Genomic DNA, 14920 nt, shown 5'->3' with positions numbered 1-14920 from the left:
GCAATACATATGATGCAAAACATGCCAGCGTGGTTTTGGACTGTCCCACCTTTTTGATCCCTTCTCATTTTACTTTCAGAAAAGCTGCCTAATTCACTTTACCCGGAGGAACTAAAATAACTATATGAGCTCACCTAATCAAGAAGCAGATTCTGACTATATATTACCCAAGGTAACAATTATTCTTACATATGACAAGTCAAAATTCAACCCCACTTGGGATCCTCCACAAAAACCCTTCAATATATAAGGACTAAGATAACGCTATGTGCTCGCATAATCAAGGAGCAGCTTCTGACACAAAATTTACCAAGCTAACCAGTATTCTAGTATTGGATAAGTCGTCAATCCCAATTTGGATCCTCCAGTAGGCGATAAAAGCAATGGAGGACAATAGAATAGTGTCCGTAACCCCAGACAAATCACGTTAGAATGATATGTTAAGAATCCATTCCTTCGTCACAGAAACACACCTCTCCGCCAGAAAAACGTGCTAAAACCCTTCAAACAAAAACACTCAAACCGCTACGAAGACAAATAATACGCAGAACGGCAAAAAAAAAAACGAACGCGGGACGAAAGGAGGAGAGAAGACCTCGGCGTGGGCGAGGATAAAAACGAGATAGTTATTGAAATCAGGAAGCTGGTTGTAATGCTGGAGCTGTTGCAAAATCCTGGATTGATCGGAGTTGGGGGAGATGTGCTCCTCCAGGAGGGCGCAGATCTCGCGGAGCCCCTCCTCTCGCGGCTGCCACAACGCCGCCGCCGCCGCCGCCATCGACCTGCTGCCTACTGCCCAACGATGCCTGGCCGATTTAGAATCGATCGAGTTTGTAATTGGGAGAAAATATAACGATAGCCGCGACAAATAAATAAATAGAAGGAAAAAAGAAAACGCAAAGAGCGACACTGATACGAATCGAAAACCCCAGCGGAGAATAGAAATGAAGAGCAGGGCCACATGATAAAAGTTTGAAAACTTGAGGGGGCAAAATTATAAGACATCATTTTCATTTTCGCCCGTGATTTATTGAAAAATTAGAATGATAATATTTCAGTAATAAAATAGAAATGTGGTTGGTAGTTTAACATAAATAAAATTAGGAGATTTTTTTAATAAATTACCAATTCTTATTTCTTTTTTAATAGAAAGAAAGGGTTTCCGAGAATTTGTTGTTCTCCGCTCCCGTTGCAGCCGAATCGATAAGCAGGAGGGATAGTCGTAGAGAGAAGATGCAAGACGGCGACGATTTAAGCATCGAGGAGCTCGCTTCCAATCTTTCTACTTACAAGGATCAGCTCCGCGAGGTCTGATTTATCTAATTCCTGCAATTTTTGTTTCTGGTAGGATATTTTTGTCTCCAGACACCGAAAAATGTTATTTTGATGTATGTGCCTCGGATTTCGGTGGATCCTGTTTGTTAGGTTTTATTATTTTAAAGAAGACTTTCTGCTTCATTTTCTAGGGTTTCTTGATGTATTTTTGTCCCAGATTTTTACGTACCAAGATTCTACTGATAGATTGGAGAGAAAAAGAACGTACTCACTGGAAAATCCTTGATTTGTAGCCCTTTGTCATCTTTTGATGCGCTCAAACGCAATCAGATTTGCATAATAAAGTGGTGAACGCAGTTGGAATGATAAAGGGTGTCTGGAGCTATTTGTTGATCAATATATATAGTCACATTAGTGAAGGAGCCTAGTGTTTCAGGTTCCTCAAAGTGAGGGGAGTTGGAAAGTGTGAAGTACAAGTCTAGGTTCCGCTTTAGCAATCAAGCCTTTTGCAAGTGTTTATATAATTGCATTAGAATATACGGTAAAGCCTTGCTGTTCATATTTCCCCAATTTTATGAGCACTTCTATCTTTTATTTTATTTTAATCTAGTTCAAAAAAATTTTTGGAAAATTTCTCTTGAAATTTGCAAGTTTTGCACTGTTGACTGATACAATGATATGAAAACCTTATTTTGGTACATAAAACATTAATTATCTGGATGTGTTTATGCCACTACCCTAGTACTATGGAAGACCCAATGGATATTCTACAACCTGTCTTGCATCAATTCAGAATAGGGGCATGCATAATCTATATATTTAAGGAGCTTCATCTGCTTAACTGAGCAACACTAGTTGTTTCTGATGATTTTCACTTTTCAATGCATATAGTAATGCTACATAAGTTGATGAAACGAAATCAAATGTTCTATTTCCTGAAGCATATAGCTCTAAGAGAAGCACTTTGCTTTGTTTTATTGTCTGTTATAATTTGGAATCATGGAAATCAATTGAGGTCCTGCAATTGCTATGAATGCTGACATTAAATGTTTAATTGGTCTATTAACTTTTTAGGGGTTTTGTGATGAGGCATTTTCTTCCTCTTTTTCTGTAAGTCTTCAAATTTATTAAATAGTTAGGGATTTGCTTGGCTATTGCAGTGAGTTCACTTTAAATTGTTTCTTTCATTCTGCTTTAAAATATACATTTGCCTTTCTGGGTCACCGTGGATTATTATTCTTCTCTTTCTTCTTTTCCTTAAATGCTTAATTTTCTATGCTTACTTGGCCCCTTTCTCTTTCTTCTCTTCTTTAGATGCTTAATGTTCTACAATTACTTTTTGGCTCCTTTGTGTGCATGTGTTTGTTTGTCCTCTCGTTTACTTTATATTCTTCAAGCATATTTGTGATTCATGTTATTCAGTACTAATCACTACTTATTTCATTGTTTCAGATTAGAAAACTATCGTCTTATGATCCTGGAAACTCTGAATATGAAGATATGGAGAAGGAGCTTGAAGAGGTGAGCTCCACTGAAGCTTGATAATAAAATGAAGGCATCTTATCTGTGGTTCATGATGGATGCCATGCTATTGACTGCTTATGATGCTATGTAGTCATTGTGATTCTTAATCCTAGTATCATTATCATATAGCTAAATGAATATAGTAATTGTATTACAATTTTTGGCATCTTTTGCCATATGTTCTTTCTCAAGGTGCCATGAGATACTTCAAGGATGATAGCATGTTCTTGGTTGCATGATGTTCAAGGGTTTCATCGAGAATTTGAGATTCTCTTAACACCTTGAAAGGTGAGAAGGGTTATTTGATTAACAATAGCTCTTGTTTGAAGAATCGGGAGCTATGGGCAATCATGACCTGAGAAGCAAAATCTATATATAAAAAATTGCCTTGATACATCATATTTTTATGTTGGTTCTTTGCAGGTTTTCTCTTTGATGACAGATGGCTTGTCTAGTGCCTGCTTAAATCTCCTGATTTCTCATGATCATACTGCTATTCTAAGTTTGGAGTTTTAGTTCTTAATTTGTATTGTGCCACTGACAGATTCATGCTTTTTTTGGATGAAGATAAATTACTTTGGAAAATGCAGGTTATTGCTTTGACAGAGGAGCTTCTGACAACTGCAAAGCCAACAGATGCATGTCAGCATGACACTGATGCATCTTTCAGTGGCCATTTTGGTGGAACATCTCATTCCAAGGTAGCAAGTTCCTTCCTAATGGTTCCCTAACTACATCATATTGATTTGTTAGAGCCTAATCCTAAAGCTGGTTCATGCTAAATATAACTGAAAACATGATCATTGATCTTTTCCATCATTTTCTTACATGCAGACGTGAGTTTTTCCCCTTGTATATTTGTTTAAAGCATTTTAATTGTGTGTTGCATTTGTGAACTTTTTGTTTATCTTGCTGTTTTATTCTTTTCTAAATGGGCTTCTTATTTCTAGGCATCATTTGAACATTCTCAACCACACGAAAGTTTTACTGTTGGTACCAAAGTTCAAGCAGTTTGGAGTGAAGATGGGGAATGGTATGTATGCTATGATATATGCAATTTGCTTATTATGTTTTTTTTTTTCAGTTGTTTCATTTTTTTCTCCTTTTTTTTGATTAGCTGAATTTTTAGGTACAATGCAATAATTGATGCTATTACTCCTAATGGATATTATGTCTCCTATGACGGGTGGGGAAACAAGGAGGAGGTATGTAAAATTCCAGATTTTCCTGAATCATCCATCCTCATCATTTGCATTGGTCGGAGTTTTGTGCACCGGGCTATTTTTTTTTCAAATTATTTGTTTGATGGACATTCGATGTCAACTTTGATGTCATATTGTATACTCTTCATTTTTCTCTTCCATTTTGCCCTTTTCTTATCTTCTGCTGCAAATTGCAGATACAATAAATTTATATTTAACCGTGTAACATGACCAAAGGAACAATAAAGTTTGTGTGCGAGTCTTTGCAAATGTCTTGTGTAACTAAACATAACAAAGGAATGTGGAGTAACATAACTATCCTTTCCTAGTTATACTCTTTTTCTGTCTTATGATGTGTCAATTTCCTGATTCGTGATGATTGACTGATGCTACATTCAGGTGGATCCTGCTAATGTTAGGCCAGTGGAAGAGGGAGACGCTTTATTAGAAGCTGAGCGAGAAGCTGAAGCTACCAAACAAGCCATTAAAAGGAAAATTGCACAAGCTGCTATTACTGATTACCAAGCACGAACTTTACCTGCTAAACTCCGGATTGATCCCAATGATCCCGAAGATATTGTGAGTTACCTGCTCATTGTAATTTTATGGAAATTAGAACCGAGTAATTTAATATTTCCTACTTGGCCTTATACTCCTCTTCCACTCACTATTTTCTTCTCTTCATTATTATGGTCTACTTTATCGGTATGTCTATATATATATATATATATATTAACCTGAGATGATGTTTGTTTTCTCAAGCCAAATCTAGCAAAAAACTTGCTGTCGCCAAGCACAATTCTGGTTTTCTTATAATTGACTCAACCTGTTTTGCTCTCTCTATTTGCGTGTGGTGCAGCAGTTAAGACATTTCTTGTAGAAGTAAATATAACTTGCTGATGCGGTTCATGCCTTGTTCCTCCTTGCAATGCATTCTGGTGTTCTTCCTTATAAATTGATGCATTCGAGTTTGTATTGGCAGAAAGCTGCGAAACGCAAGAAAATACATGCATTCAAGTCAAAGGTTCGAAGTGAACAGCTTGAAGTTGCACAAAATAAGCGGCAGAACTCATGGCAGCAATTCCAATCCACCAAAGGGAAGACCAAGAAGGTAAATGTGGAGATTATTTTCATTTATCGTTCCCACATCTCTATGCTTCAAGATTATATACATCTGCTTTCTGGCTTTCATCTCTGCTGTTGCAGATTGGATTCTTCTCGGGTCGGAAGAGAGAAAGTATATTCAAGTCCCCCGATGATCCTAGTGGTAAGGTTGGTGTTACTGGCAGTGGAAAGGGACTGACAGAGTTCCAAAAAAGAGAGAAACACTTGCATCTCAAAGGAGGCATGGTGGATGCAGAGGAATAGGCATCATAGTAATTATCCAAAAGGAGGGTTCAATTCGATTAGAAATCATCGACGGGACAGCTTTAACTTAGCTCGATGCTCATCTTCACTGTATTTCTCTGTTGCATTTCAAAAGTAAAATTACTAGAAAAATAGGACAGCACAAGCGCTGTTTGGATATGAAAACATTCTATGGTTTCCATCCATTTTAGATTTGATCCTTGAGTGAACTGACATTTATATTCTTTGGTAGAAGACTTGTTTAATTCCTCTAAAAACTAACGTTCTTGTAAATTTATTGTGTTTGTAAATATTAACAAATGATTTGGATGAATTAGAGGGTATATATATTGTTAATTTGGTCTATAATATACTCAAAATCTAAACTGTCAGGGCCACAATGCAAGCACACATCTGAATTAGTTTGAGTAGTAAATACAGCATTTTGCTAATCTGAATCCCTAACAACAAAAGATTGCCTAACACGAACCCTAAATTTAATCACAACTCCTAACAAACAAACTACCGAAACAGGCACACAAATAATCGAATTGCTTAAGTTGTCTGCTCCTTGCAGCATGAAATTGATGTCTTGGCCCTATTGATTAACCATCTAAGAGGCAGATACATTTGCTGCTTTAAGCTCTAGCCCTCTTGTTGGCACTGCAACTCGGGCATTTGTACTGTTTTATGTGCTCCGCTCGGGCAGGAGTGATCTTCACACATTTCCCATGGAACCACTTTTCGCATACGTCGCAACATATCCAGAACTCGTCGTGGGCATAATTGTCACCGCATGCACCACATAAGGTGTTCTCGTGCTCGTCTTCCTCTTCCTCATCATCCGTGCTGCTGTCTTCGTCTTCCTTTGGAGGTGGTAGTATCTTTGCCACCTTGGGCTGGGACTCGCCCTGTTGAGACGATTTTGCTGTTGGAAATCTGCATATAAATTAGAAGCAACAGAGACTGACAAAAGAACTTACGGTTTTAGAGCTCGCCTTTCTCTTGCTGGTGCTATTTGAGGTCTTTTCCTTGGACTGTTTCTTGGCAGTTCCAGTTACAACTTCATATATAGTAGGAAGATTATTGATCATATTAAAAAGTCGCCTCCTGTAGTAGTTGAATGTTAAAATGAAGGGGGGTTAACCTAAGGAAATAAAATAAATTCTCACTGTTCATCCAAATAATTTAATAGCAGCCATGTCTAACAAGAATAAGCAACAAAGAAATACCAGTAGAAAATCCTCAGTAGGTTCTGGTAATATGCAACTCTTACAAGAAAAATGCTCACGGCCTTTATTAATATCATTGTAGTAAAAGGTGATTACGCTTAACCCAGGCATTCCTTAAAGCTTGTCCTCATGTTATGTGAAGGAAGGTAAAATCACAGGATAGGTTTATAACAGACCCGCCAAGTGGCCAGGGGTGGGAGGAGTTTTTTCCCTATCCTTAAGCCTCAGATAATGAAGAGAATTACAATAAATTAAGAACAGACACTATACCCAGGATTCAGCATCAATATGATTTGGGTATGGTCTAATTGTATCGCATTAAAAAACATAACGTGCCATAAATAAGCAGGATTCAAAAGTCAAAACAAAGGAAAGATCAGATGGGGAACATTTGCATAATCAGTAAGATCACTCTTTGATTGCTGAATATCCAGCCAACATATTCCAAAAACAATGGACATCGCCATTGCAGCCCAAATCCACCACAACGTGAAAGAAAACGCATGTGTAAGAATACCTATGATGTTTGACCAACCAACACAACAAGTATGCAACCAGCCACAAAAACACCAGTGGATAACATACAGATGAAGACTTGTACTAACTCATCTATGAAAATTCAATAGTAGCAACACAAGAGTTGTACTTGCTCATCTATCAAAATATAGGAGTAGAAAGCACTGGAAACCCAGTGGCAAGTGAAATGCACTCAGGAATTTACATTTACCATTTAACCGATGGTAATTTGAAGAATCAGTGCAATGAACTCCTGAAAAGAAGGATGTTCCAAACTATAAAGATCAAACATGTTGCACCAATCTATAAGCATTTTCAAACTTCAAAGTGTGAACAACTATCAATCAGCCCATTGGTAATCCAGGTGGGGTACAAACTCACAATTTTCAAGCAATTATCTTTTCCAGATAGATTAGATTGATTGCTAAATATACAAAAAAAAAATGGAATGAAAGAAAAGATGTTCCTAGTTCTCTTATGGTTTGACATAGTTCAAGCCAGATTAACTTACCTGGATTCCTTGTCAAATCCAAAGCGGGCCCCAAAATAGAAGGCAACAGCAAGTGACCATGCATCACTATGGACCGCAACAAGAGCAAGCCAGTCTTTCTCTTCCATGCCATCTCTTGCAAAGTTAATTCCCAAAGCTGGCTCAGGAAGTTCTGGAGGTACTTCTTCAGCAGGCAAGGTTACTTCCCAAGTCTCATTTGGAAGCCCATAAAGGCATAGGTTCTCCTTCTCTGTAAATTCAATCAGCTTATTATAGTCATATTTGACACAATAAATTAGAGATGTTCAGAATGCAATCATAAATTGCAGAGATATCCTGAAACCAGATTCTAAGCTTCTATATATCCTGGTGAGAAGTAAAAAAATTGTCATATACCATATAGCATGACTTCTAATTGTAGCCTTGCAGGAAGCAAGACATGGTATATAATAAACCAATCTGAATGAAATAAAAATGACATTTGTGAACCAATATTGTAAGATCCGTCTACATGTTAGGCCAGCAGCTCAGTTAAAGGTTCAACTGCAGGAATAACTATTCTCGGGGTTTTGCAAAAAAAAATATATATTTGTGATTATAATGGCTGAAAAAGGCTGATTTCAGCTGAATTTTGAGGTATCTTCTAATCTCACTGTTGGAGCCTTCCAAATCCTAGGAGATCCTCAACTTCGCAACTGCAGTTTCACACATCAATGCACTAGGTACGACTTCATTGCCTGTCTAGCTATCCAAGCTGGTTGCATACAAAAGCCATTTGGCTCACCTGTTATACTAGTTATCACTAAATAATGATGTTCCCTATGGGACATCTTTGCATTTGGGCATTCCTTCTTTATAAGTCTATAGATGCTTGATTCCAGACAATCTGAGATAACAATTTTGCAGTTTGCTATTGCTCTTGATCAGTCAACTCCACCTAGTCGGATAAGGCTTAGTTTTTGTTTTTTGTTGTGTTGCTATTGCTCTTGATCCTTGCACTGATTTTCAATTCTTGAACCTGACAAGTCAATCACCATTCTTGTGATACCAGACTGTTCAATTTCCCAAAGTAACATGAACATTAGCCTTTTACTATATATAAAACTTAATTTGTGTCAACTGGATCACAAGTATGAAAATCACAATTTTTTGTGATATTAAGCCTTTAGGTTTATTATCTTATAATCAGGGTGTTATTAATGCTAAATTCTGTTTAATATAATAATCAATTTGTGCTTGGAGAAGAGACCTCATGCATTTAGCAAGTTAAATATTAGAAAACAAGCCTCCAGAATGCAATATAGTTACTAGGCCACGAGTGAAAAATCATACAATAAGCTTAGTGACTCAACAATAAAGATGAAATCCCTGGAAGTTTCACTTGGATTTGGGTCAAAGTTGAACCTTCATTCACAAGGATAAATTGGCTAGATGATTGACTCTATTTCTTCTCATTTTTGTTCTCTTGGACATCTAGCCAGACCTTGGAGGTCTTGTAACTGTATAAAGAGTAGATTTAAAATAGAAAAATGTGAGATAACTTGAAAGAGCATTGAAAACTCTTGTAGTGTGATGCATTGTGTTTGAGTGTCAGAGTTTGTCTTCCATGCAGAAAATTAGATGGCATGTCGTCATCTTCAATAAAAAAAAATGATAAACCCAGCTAGCCTGGGTCACCGGCTCGGCCCCACGGAATTCTCCCACTCGCCACGAGGGTAAATCGGAAAGCGCTCGCAGCGAGCGTCCCAGAATCCCAACATCCTTTGTTTGTGTGCCCCACCAGCCACCGGCCATGTCTTCATCTTCAATGAATAGATTCAGTCTAGTCTAGGCTGAATAACGTAACTTCAACTTAATTTACTTTGTTTATGGTTGACTCTAGTAATTCTACATCTTTTGAACTTTCTGGTAATTCTGTGCACCTCAAGACTAATAATTTGACCTAACATATTCTCAAACATCCCTCCAGCAAATAAAATCAAAAAGGTCTCAATTGGCTGGTTTGACTATTAGCACCTATCATTACCTGAGAGTCCATATCTACCGAACTGAGTTAAGCAGACTCTGTTGTGTTTGATTTATTGTGAGAATCACAGTCATCATTGGAAATGGAAATATAATGAAATTAAAGAAGAATGATCAAGACACTAACATATTTGGCTCATCTACTATGAAAATGGAATTCATTTCCAAAATAAATTTGCATAATTTCATGTTTGGAAATCCAGCACAAGATATAACTATACAATTAATCTAATATTCCATTATATATATCAAAGCTAAAGTACAGTATTTTGAAATTGCATGTGTCTTAAAGCAATTTTTGTATATTTGTGATTTATAAGAATTATATTGTACTGAATTAATGACATGATATTACATAATTGAAAATCATACATCACTGTTGTGCTTAATCATCTCAGTTTCCCTTTGTAAGTGTGTTCAGGGAAGCATGCATCTTATCATGTAGTCGTGTACTAATAATTTCTAGTTTGTTTTCATTCTTATCTGTTATGCATTTTTTCAGTTTTCACGTTTTTTTGTTTCTCAGGAAAAAAAAACATGAATCTGACGAACCAGAAGACAAACCCAAATGACAATCCTACTTGAAAACCTTCATAAAAGAATACTAATAAATCAGTTTTATTTTTATAATTCACTTATAACCACAGCTCAATCTTATCGTAAACACAATTAGACAGACTTGAGTAGTAGATGAACAAGCTCAAACAAATGGCGCCCAGCATCAGAAAACCAACACAGGAAACGATAGAGTCCATAATCACACATAATCTACTGCTCAAATAACTAGAGAAAACTCACGAGGTGGAAAGGACACTAGAATCAAGGATTAAACCCCTTGGAACTAACTGTACGGTAACCCTAACCATATCGAACTGCAATGGAAAAGAAAGGGAGAACTTGTACCCGGGTCGCACTGCTTATAAAACTTCTCGACATCTGCATCACGAAAAACAGTAAAAGAAGAGTCAATTCGGACGAAGGGAAAGAAAAACGTAAAAAGAGTAAAATAAAGCGGTCCAAACTCAAAACGAAGACAGATGTCGCAACAAAATACCAGTAGTAAGCGCCTTAATCATCCCAGCTCTCCGACCCCTGAAGTCGCGGAACACCTCCTCAGCGGTGCGAGAGCTGTACGCTCCGCCGCCGGCCGAATCCATCGCCGGAAACAGGTACAGCCAAGGAACCGCGGAATTCGAGAGGGATTTCCCGCTGGAAACGGAGAAGGGATTCAAAAGCGGCGGCGCCCCGACAGCGAAGAGGAGGAAGCGACCGGGATTTGAAGGCGGAGCTGCGCCACGTTTCTCCCTTGGGGTTTCATTCTCCGTTTGGTAGCTAACAAGGTGAACAAATTTAAAGAGACGAATCCCAGATCGGGTTTGACCTGATTGAACTCAGGTCAGATCCGAACACGACCAAGATACGGGTCCGACAGACACGGATGCGAATAGGTCAACGAATCTTTTCTTTCCTTAAATTTTTATTAAAAAAAATTAATTCGTCGTCCCAAATCAACACGGAGAATTTCAGATCTCGATGATAATATCTCATATATTAATCACTAGACTGTCCCGAAGAAATCCAAATGTAACGTCCAAGTACTTTCAGTTGAAGGATTAAAGTGATAATATAATTTGTTAGTTTTGGAAAAAAAAAATAGATTTCAACTAATTTATTAGTAGTAAATTTATTATACTCTTTCAAAAACAAATAAATATACGCCAGTGTAGTGAACCGCGTGAGATCCATTTGAGATACTTTCAGAATTGTAAAATTATGTACTATCTCTTTTAAAAATTTACTATTCTTAGTATACATTATCAAATTCCGATTGAGGCTTTCAAAAATATATTAATTTTAATTTAAAATGATTCAAAATTCTTAAATCCATCAGCCTGTTCATACTATTCTCAATTTTCATTATCAAATTAGGCTTTCCAAAATATATTAATTTTAACTTAAAATTGAGAATTCTTAAATTCATCAGCCTGTTAAAAAATTCAAAAGTTAAGCTTAATATTTTTTAGATCATGGCGTAATGTGTTAGTAAATAAATTCAAAAGCTAAAGTTTAATATTTTTTTAAATTAACTATCATTATGATTATTCTAAATCTTATAATAAATTTGTTATAAATTTTTATCAAATATTTATAAATTTAAAAATTCAATGCTCAAAATTTACAATGCTCTGAATTTAAACTAACGAATTCAAATTTAGGAGCATGATACATTATCATGTTCAAAACAGTTTATTAACTAATGAAATAATTGCTTTCTAAAATGATAGTGAAAGTGAATGTTATTACATAATAAATAATATATAGAAAGAGATGATTTAACACGGATGAGTGTAAATTTAAAGAACAGTAATTTGCTTAATCCAACCACAGGAAATGCAACTTTAATAGTGGGCAAACATTTGAAGAGCACGGCTATTTCGGTATCATTGGCGCACAAAATACATGTTTAACATAAGTTTTCAGTCAAAACAAAATAGTCACTAGCCGAATTAACAAATCATCATGACCCATGGTCTCATTCGGTCATCACGGGTTTGTTCTCGCTCGCCTTTGGCCTCTGCTCCTTTGGCTTCTGCTCTTCAGATTTCCTATTAGGCAAAAGATATCAATTGTGTCAACTGATGTTATGTAAGGAAATCAAAATGCAAGAATGGAAAATTGTAGAATGTTGCGACACTTCCACCTGGACAAAACTAAATGCAATAAACCGGTTAACAAATACTGAATATATATTCCACAATAAATGATTTGCTATCACGAAAATGCTTAGAGGGTTAAGCATGAGACTTGAAATGAAATTCGGGATGATATTTAGGTTACAGGTTCATCCAGAGTATTTGTCAGCCTCATACAACAGGCATACAGCAGTTGAGAAACAGGAGAAAACAAGGACTGCATTCATTAGAGATCCAGATTGTCATGCTAAGTTAACTTAAATTATGTTGTTTTGCTGTGGAAATTATATTTTATGATATAGGGATTTTGGTCATACAATAGGATATGGTAATCAATATAAAGACCCATTTGGTTATTATGTTAAACTGAGAGGCGCAATAGTAATAACAAACACATCATTAAGGCCCGCCTGCTGGAGAGTTGAGTGTTAACTCATGTATCTTGTGTTGCCATTAAACTGAAAATAATGATCATCTAGTAAAAATGATTTCAGATAATAAGTCACCTTAAAAACAAATAAATGATACTATCTATATCTCAAACCATAATAATAGTAAAAATTAATTATTTTGTTTTTCTATATAATTCTTTGAAAAGCTAAATATCATAATTATCAATCCATATTTGTCCCACCTATAACACAAACTAAATGAACTATATCCCCCAATGAACCGCATGAAAGAGTTTACAGATCAATTAAATCATTATAAATAAACTGACAAATGCTGATTTTGGTTTCTCTATCAATTACACATTTCACTTTAATAGATTGAACTGCTTCAAGTGTAAAATCCATTAATCACCTTTAAACATGTTTATATCATCTCGACTTATTTTCTTGTATTATAAAGCTCCAGCCAATTGCACTTAGAAATCAGTAATTTTTTTATTCATCCTCTCTAACATCTACCCCCATCCATTTTAGAACTTTCACTTTTGTTGCATTAATTTTTTGTATCTGTTACCAACTAAGATCTCAGAACATAGATCCATAAAGTATGACAGATCGTAGCACAATCTTACAAAAAAAATCTTTCAGCCTAAAGTAGCACTTTGTGGTTTAAAATGATTGGAATAAGACCATTTTTCAATCAATTACCCCTTTCAACTTTTGTTTCCATTTGATTCTCGGAGGAACAATTCTCAGTATGGATAAAATTGATCCCTCTAGTCCACCTACTCTACTTTTGGCCACACGAAAGAATAGAAAATTTTCTTCTTCCATTAACCTAACTCTTTCCTCTACCCTTCTCCTCTTCTTACTTCTTCTTACTTCTCGACAGTCTGAGAAAAAGCATAAGTATAGAACACACCGTATCTTAAGAGAAATTTAACGATCGACCGCCAGGTTACGAGCCTTCCAATCTTACATAACTGAGCCCACGAACCACACAGAAAAATGTCAACATGGCTCGTTACCAGCAACCAAACATATGTTTATCGAAGCAGCAAAAAGATCTTCAGACTAAACAAAGAGTTTCAAAGTATATTTCATAGCTCATGGCCATTACCAGCATGAAACCCAAGCCGATGTAATGAAGAAACGGAACTCCGAAGCAACGAAACCGCAAGGTAAAGAAGAGGGATAACAAAGATAAGCAACGGTACCTCTTATCGGCGGAAGTTCCGCCCTTCTGGCTAAGGAAGGAACGGAAGAGGGTGGAGTTGACGTCGTAAATCATGTCGGCGGCTACGATTAGGGTTCCTTTCCTGACTCTGATTCGAGAAGAAACAAACCGAGGCAGACCTAATAAATAGCCGGAAGTGGGTGACGGTGTGCATGTTCGAAATGGGTCATTCGACTGGCTTCAGTTGGGCCCTCGTTAGAGCCTAAACTTTTATTTAATATATCTTTTAATAATTTAGAATTGTAATAATATATGACTATGTACTAATGTATGAACATGGTGATCCATGGGACAAGGTCGATTGACATAATAATTGATATTTGTATAAATATTCATTGTAATAGATGTTAGGATCAATTTTTAACGGAGATAAAATTCTTGATGACTAATTTTCCTCATACAAAAGAATACTATGCTATGATAAAATATGTCCATAATTTATCTACCTATGTATTTTACCTTGGGGATGATAATACTAACATTAAGACGAACGGTATCATCTTTTATTTTAATTGTGATCCATGGGATAAAAATTGAAGCAATATGTATTGAATTAGTAACCATAATATTCTTTAAGAAAAAATTAGAGAGATAAGGACAGTAAATGAGATATATTTTATGATATTCAAATTTATTTAATAAGATAATTGAGTCAAGTAGAATCTAAAATTGTTGAAATGATCATTAAAACTTGACTCAATTTTTTTTTTAGCTTGAGTTTGGTTCAAACTTGACTTAAGCTTCATTTGTTTAAATATTATCGAACTCTCAATTCAAAATTGTTTAATTGTTCGAAACTTTTACATTATAAGTTAAATTCAAGATTATTTAATTGTTCGAAACTTTTACATTTTAAACTTATTTGGCTGGTTATTGAAATTAATAATATAAACTTATTTGTTCATTTTGAAAAATTCTTTATTTATTTTAACAAGTTGATAAATATTTTATTGATAAACATGATTCAAAAATATTATTCACAAACCA

The 14920-nt window shown here is 35.8% G+C and overlaps 4 protein-coding genes across 6 annotated transcripts in view; 1 reads left to right on the top strand and 3 right to left on the bottom strand.

Moving 5' to 3' along the window:
- Positions 1-938, bottom strand: part of LOC122041649 (transportin-1-like) — a 29660-nt gene extending 28722 nt beyond the window's left edge. For 2 of the 3 annotated variants that reach the window (XM_042601406.1, XM_042601408.1), the window contains exon 1: positions 596-938. In XM_042601406.1, the coding sequence (XP_042457340.1) occupies positions 596-778 (183 nt within the window). In that variant the 5' untranslated portion in view covers positions 779-938. The remainder of the gene's footprint in view (positions 1-595) is intronic. The other variant, XM_042601407.1, reaches the window with a different exon arrangement.
- Positions 939-1151: 213 nt separating this feature from the next.
- Positions 1152-5682, top strand: LOC122041646 (survival of motor neuron-related-splicing factor 30-like). The gene is made up of 8 exons (XM_042601403.1): positions 1152-1308; positions 2728-2796; positions 3390-3500; positions 3750-3832; positions 3929-4004; positions 4401-4580; positions 4984-5112; positions 5208-5682. Exons 1-8 carry the CDS (start codon positions 1234-1236, stop codon positions 5367-5369), a joined length of 885 nt encoding a protein of 294 aa, XP_042457337.1. The 5' UTR covers positions 1152-1233; the 3' UTR covers positions 5370-5682.
- Positions 5683-5730: 48 nt separating this feature from the next.
- Positions 5731-10955, bottom strand: LOC122041647 (PHD finger protein ALFIN-LIKE 8-like). Its single transcript, XM_042601404.1, has 5 exons — positions 10666-10955; positions 10515-10547; positions 7608-7836; positions 6332-6458; positions 5731-6259 (listed from the first exon to the last, which is right to left on the bottom strand). The coding sequence occupies exons 1-5, from the start codon at positions 10766-10768 to the stop codon at positions 5987-5989; spliced, it is 765 nt and encodes a 254-aa protein (XP_042457338.1). The 5' UTR covers positions 10769-10955; the 3' UTR covers positions 5731-5986.
- Positions 10956-12009: 1054 nt separating this feature from the next.
- On the bottom strand, positions 12010-14070 carry LOC122041648 (wound-induced basic protein-like). The gene is made up of 2 exons (XM_042601405.1): positions 13914-14070; positions 12010-12217 (listed from the first exon to the last, which is right to left on the bottom strand). The coding sequence occupies exons 1-2, from the start codon at positions 13985-13987 to the stop codon at positions 12145-12147; spliced, it is 147 nt and encodes a 48-aa protein (XP_042457339.1). The 5' UTR covers positions 13988-14070; the 3' UTR covers positions 12010-12144.
- Between the last annotated feature and the right edge of the window lie 850 nt (positions 14071-14920).

The sequence above is a fragment of the Zingiber officinale genome, chromosome 2A (genome assembly GCF_018446385.1).
Source record: "Zingiber officinale cultivar Zhangliang chromosome 2A, Zo_v1.1, whole genome shotgun sequence".
In the NCBI taxonomy this organism is placed as follows: domain Eukaryota; kingdom Viridiplantae; phylum Streptophyta; class Magnoliopsida; order Zingiberales; family Zingiberaceae; genus Zingiber; species Zingiber officinale.
Note: the sequence above shows the minus strand (reverse complement) of the source record. Positions and strands in the feature narration are given on the sequence as shown.

Coding starts and splice junctions, on each gene's coding strand:
- LOC122041646 (XM_042601403.1), top strand. CDS start 1,234: ATGCAAGACGGCGACGATTTAAGCATCGAGGAGCTCGCTTCCAATCTT. Junction 1,309..2,727: donor ACAAGGATCAGCTCCGCGAG/GTCTGATTTATC, acceptor TCATTGTTTCAG/ATTAGAAAACTATCGTCTTA. Junction 3,833..3,928: donor TGGAGTGAAGATGGGGAATG/GTATGTATGCTA, acceptor CTGAATTTTTAG/GTACAATGCAATAATTGATG.
- LOC122041648 (XM_042601405.1), bottom strand. CDS start 13,987: ATGATTTACGACGTCAACTCCACCCTCTTCCGTTCCTTCCTTAGCCAG. Junction 12,218..13,913: donor GGAACTTCCGCCGATAAGAG/GTACCGTTGCTT, acceptor TTTGCCTAATAG/GAAATCTGAAGAGCAGAAGC.
- LOC122041647 (XM_042601404.1), bottom strand. CDS start 10,768: ATGGATTCGGCCGGCGGCGGAGCGTACAGCTCTCGCACCGCTGAGGAG. Junction 10,548..10,665: donor GATTAAGGCGCTTACTACTG/GTATTTTGTTGC, acceptor TTCGTGATGCAG/ATGTCGAGAAGTTTTATAAG. Junction 7,837..10,514: donor TTATAAGCAGTGCGACCCGG/GTACAAGTTCTC, acceptor TTGAATTTACAG/AGAAGGAGAACCTATGCCTT.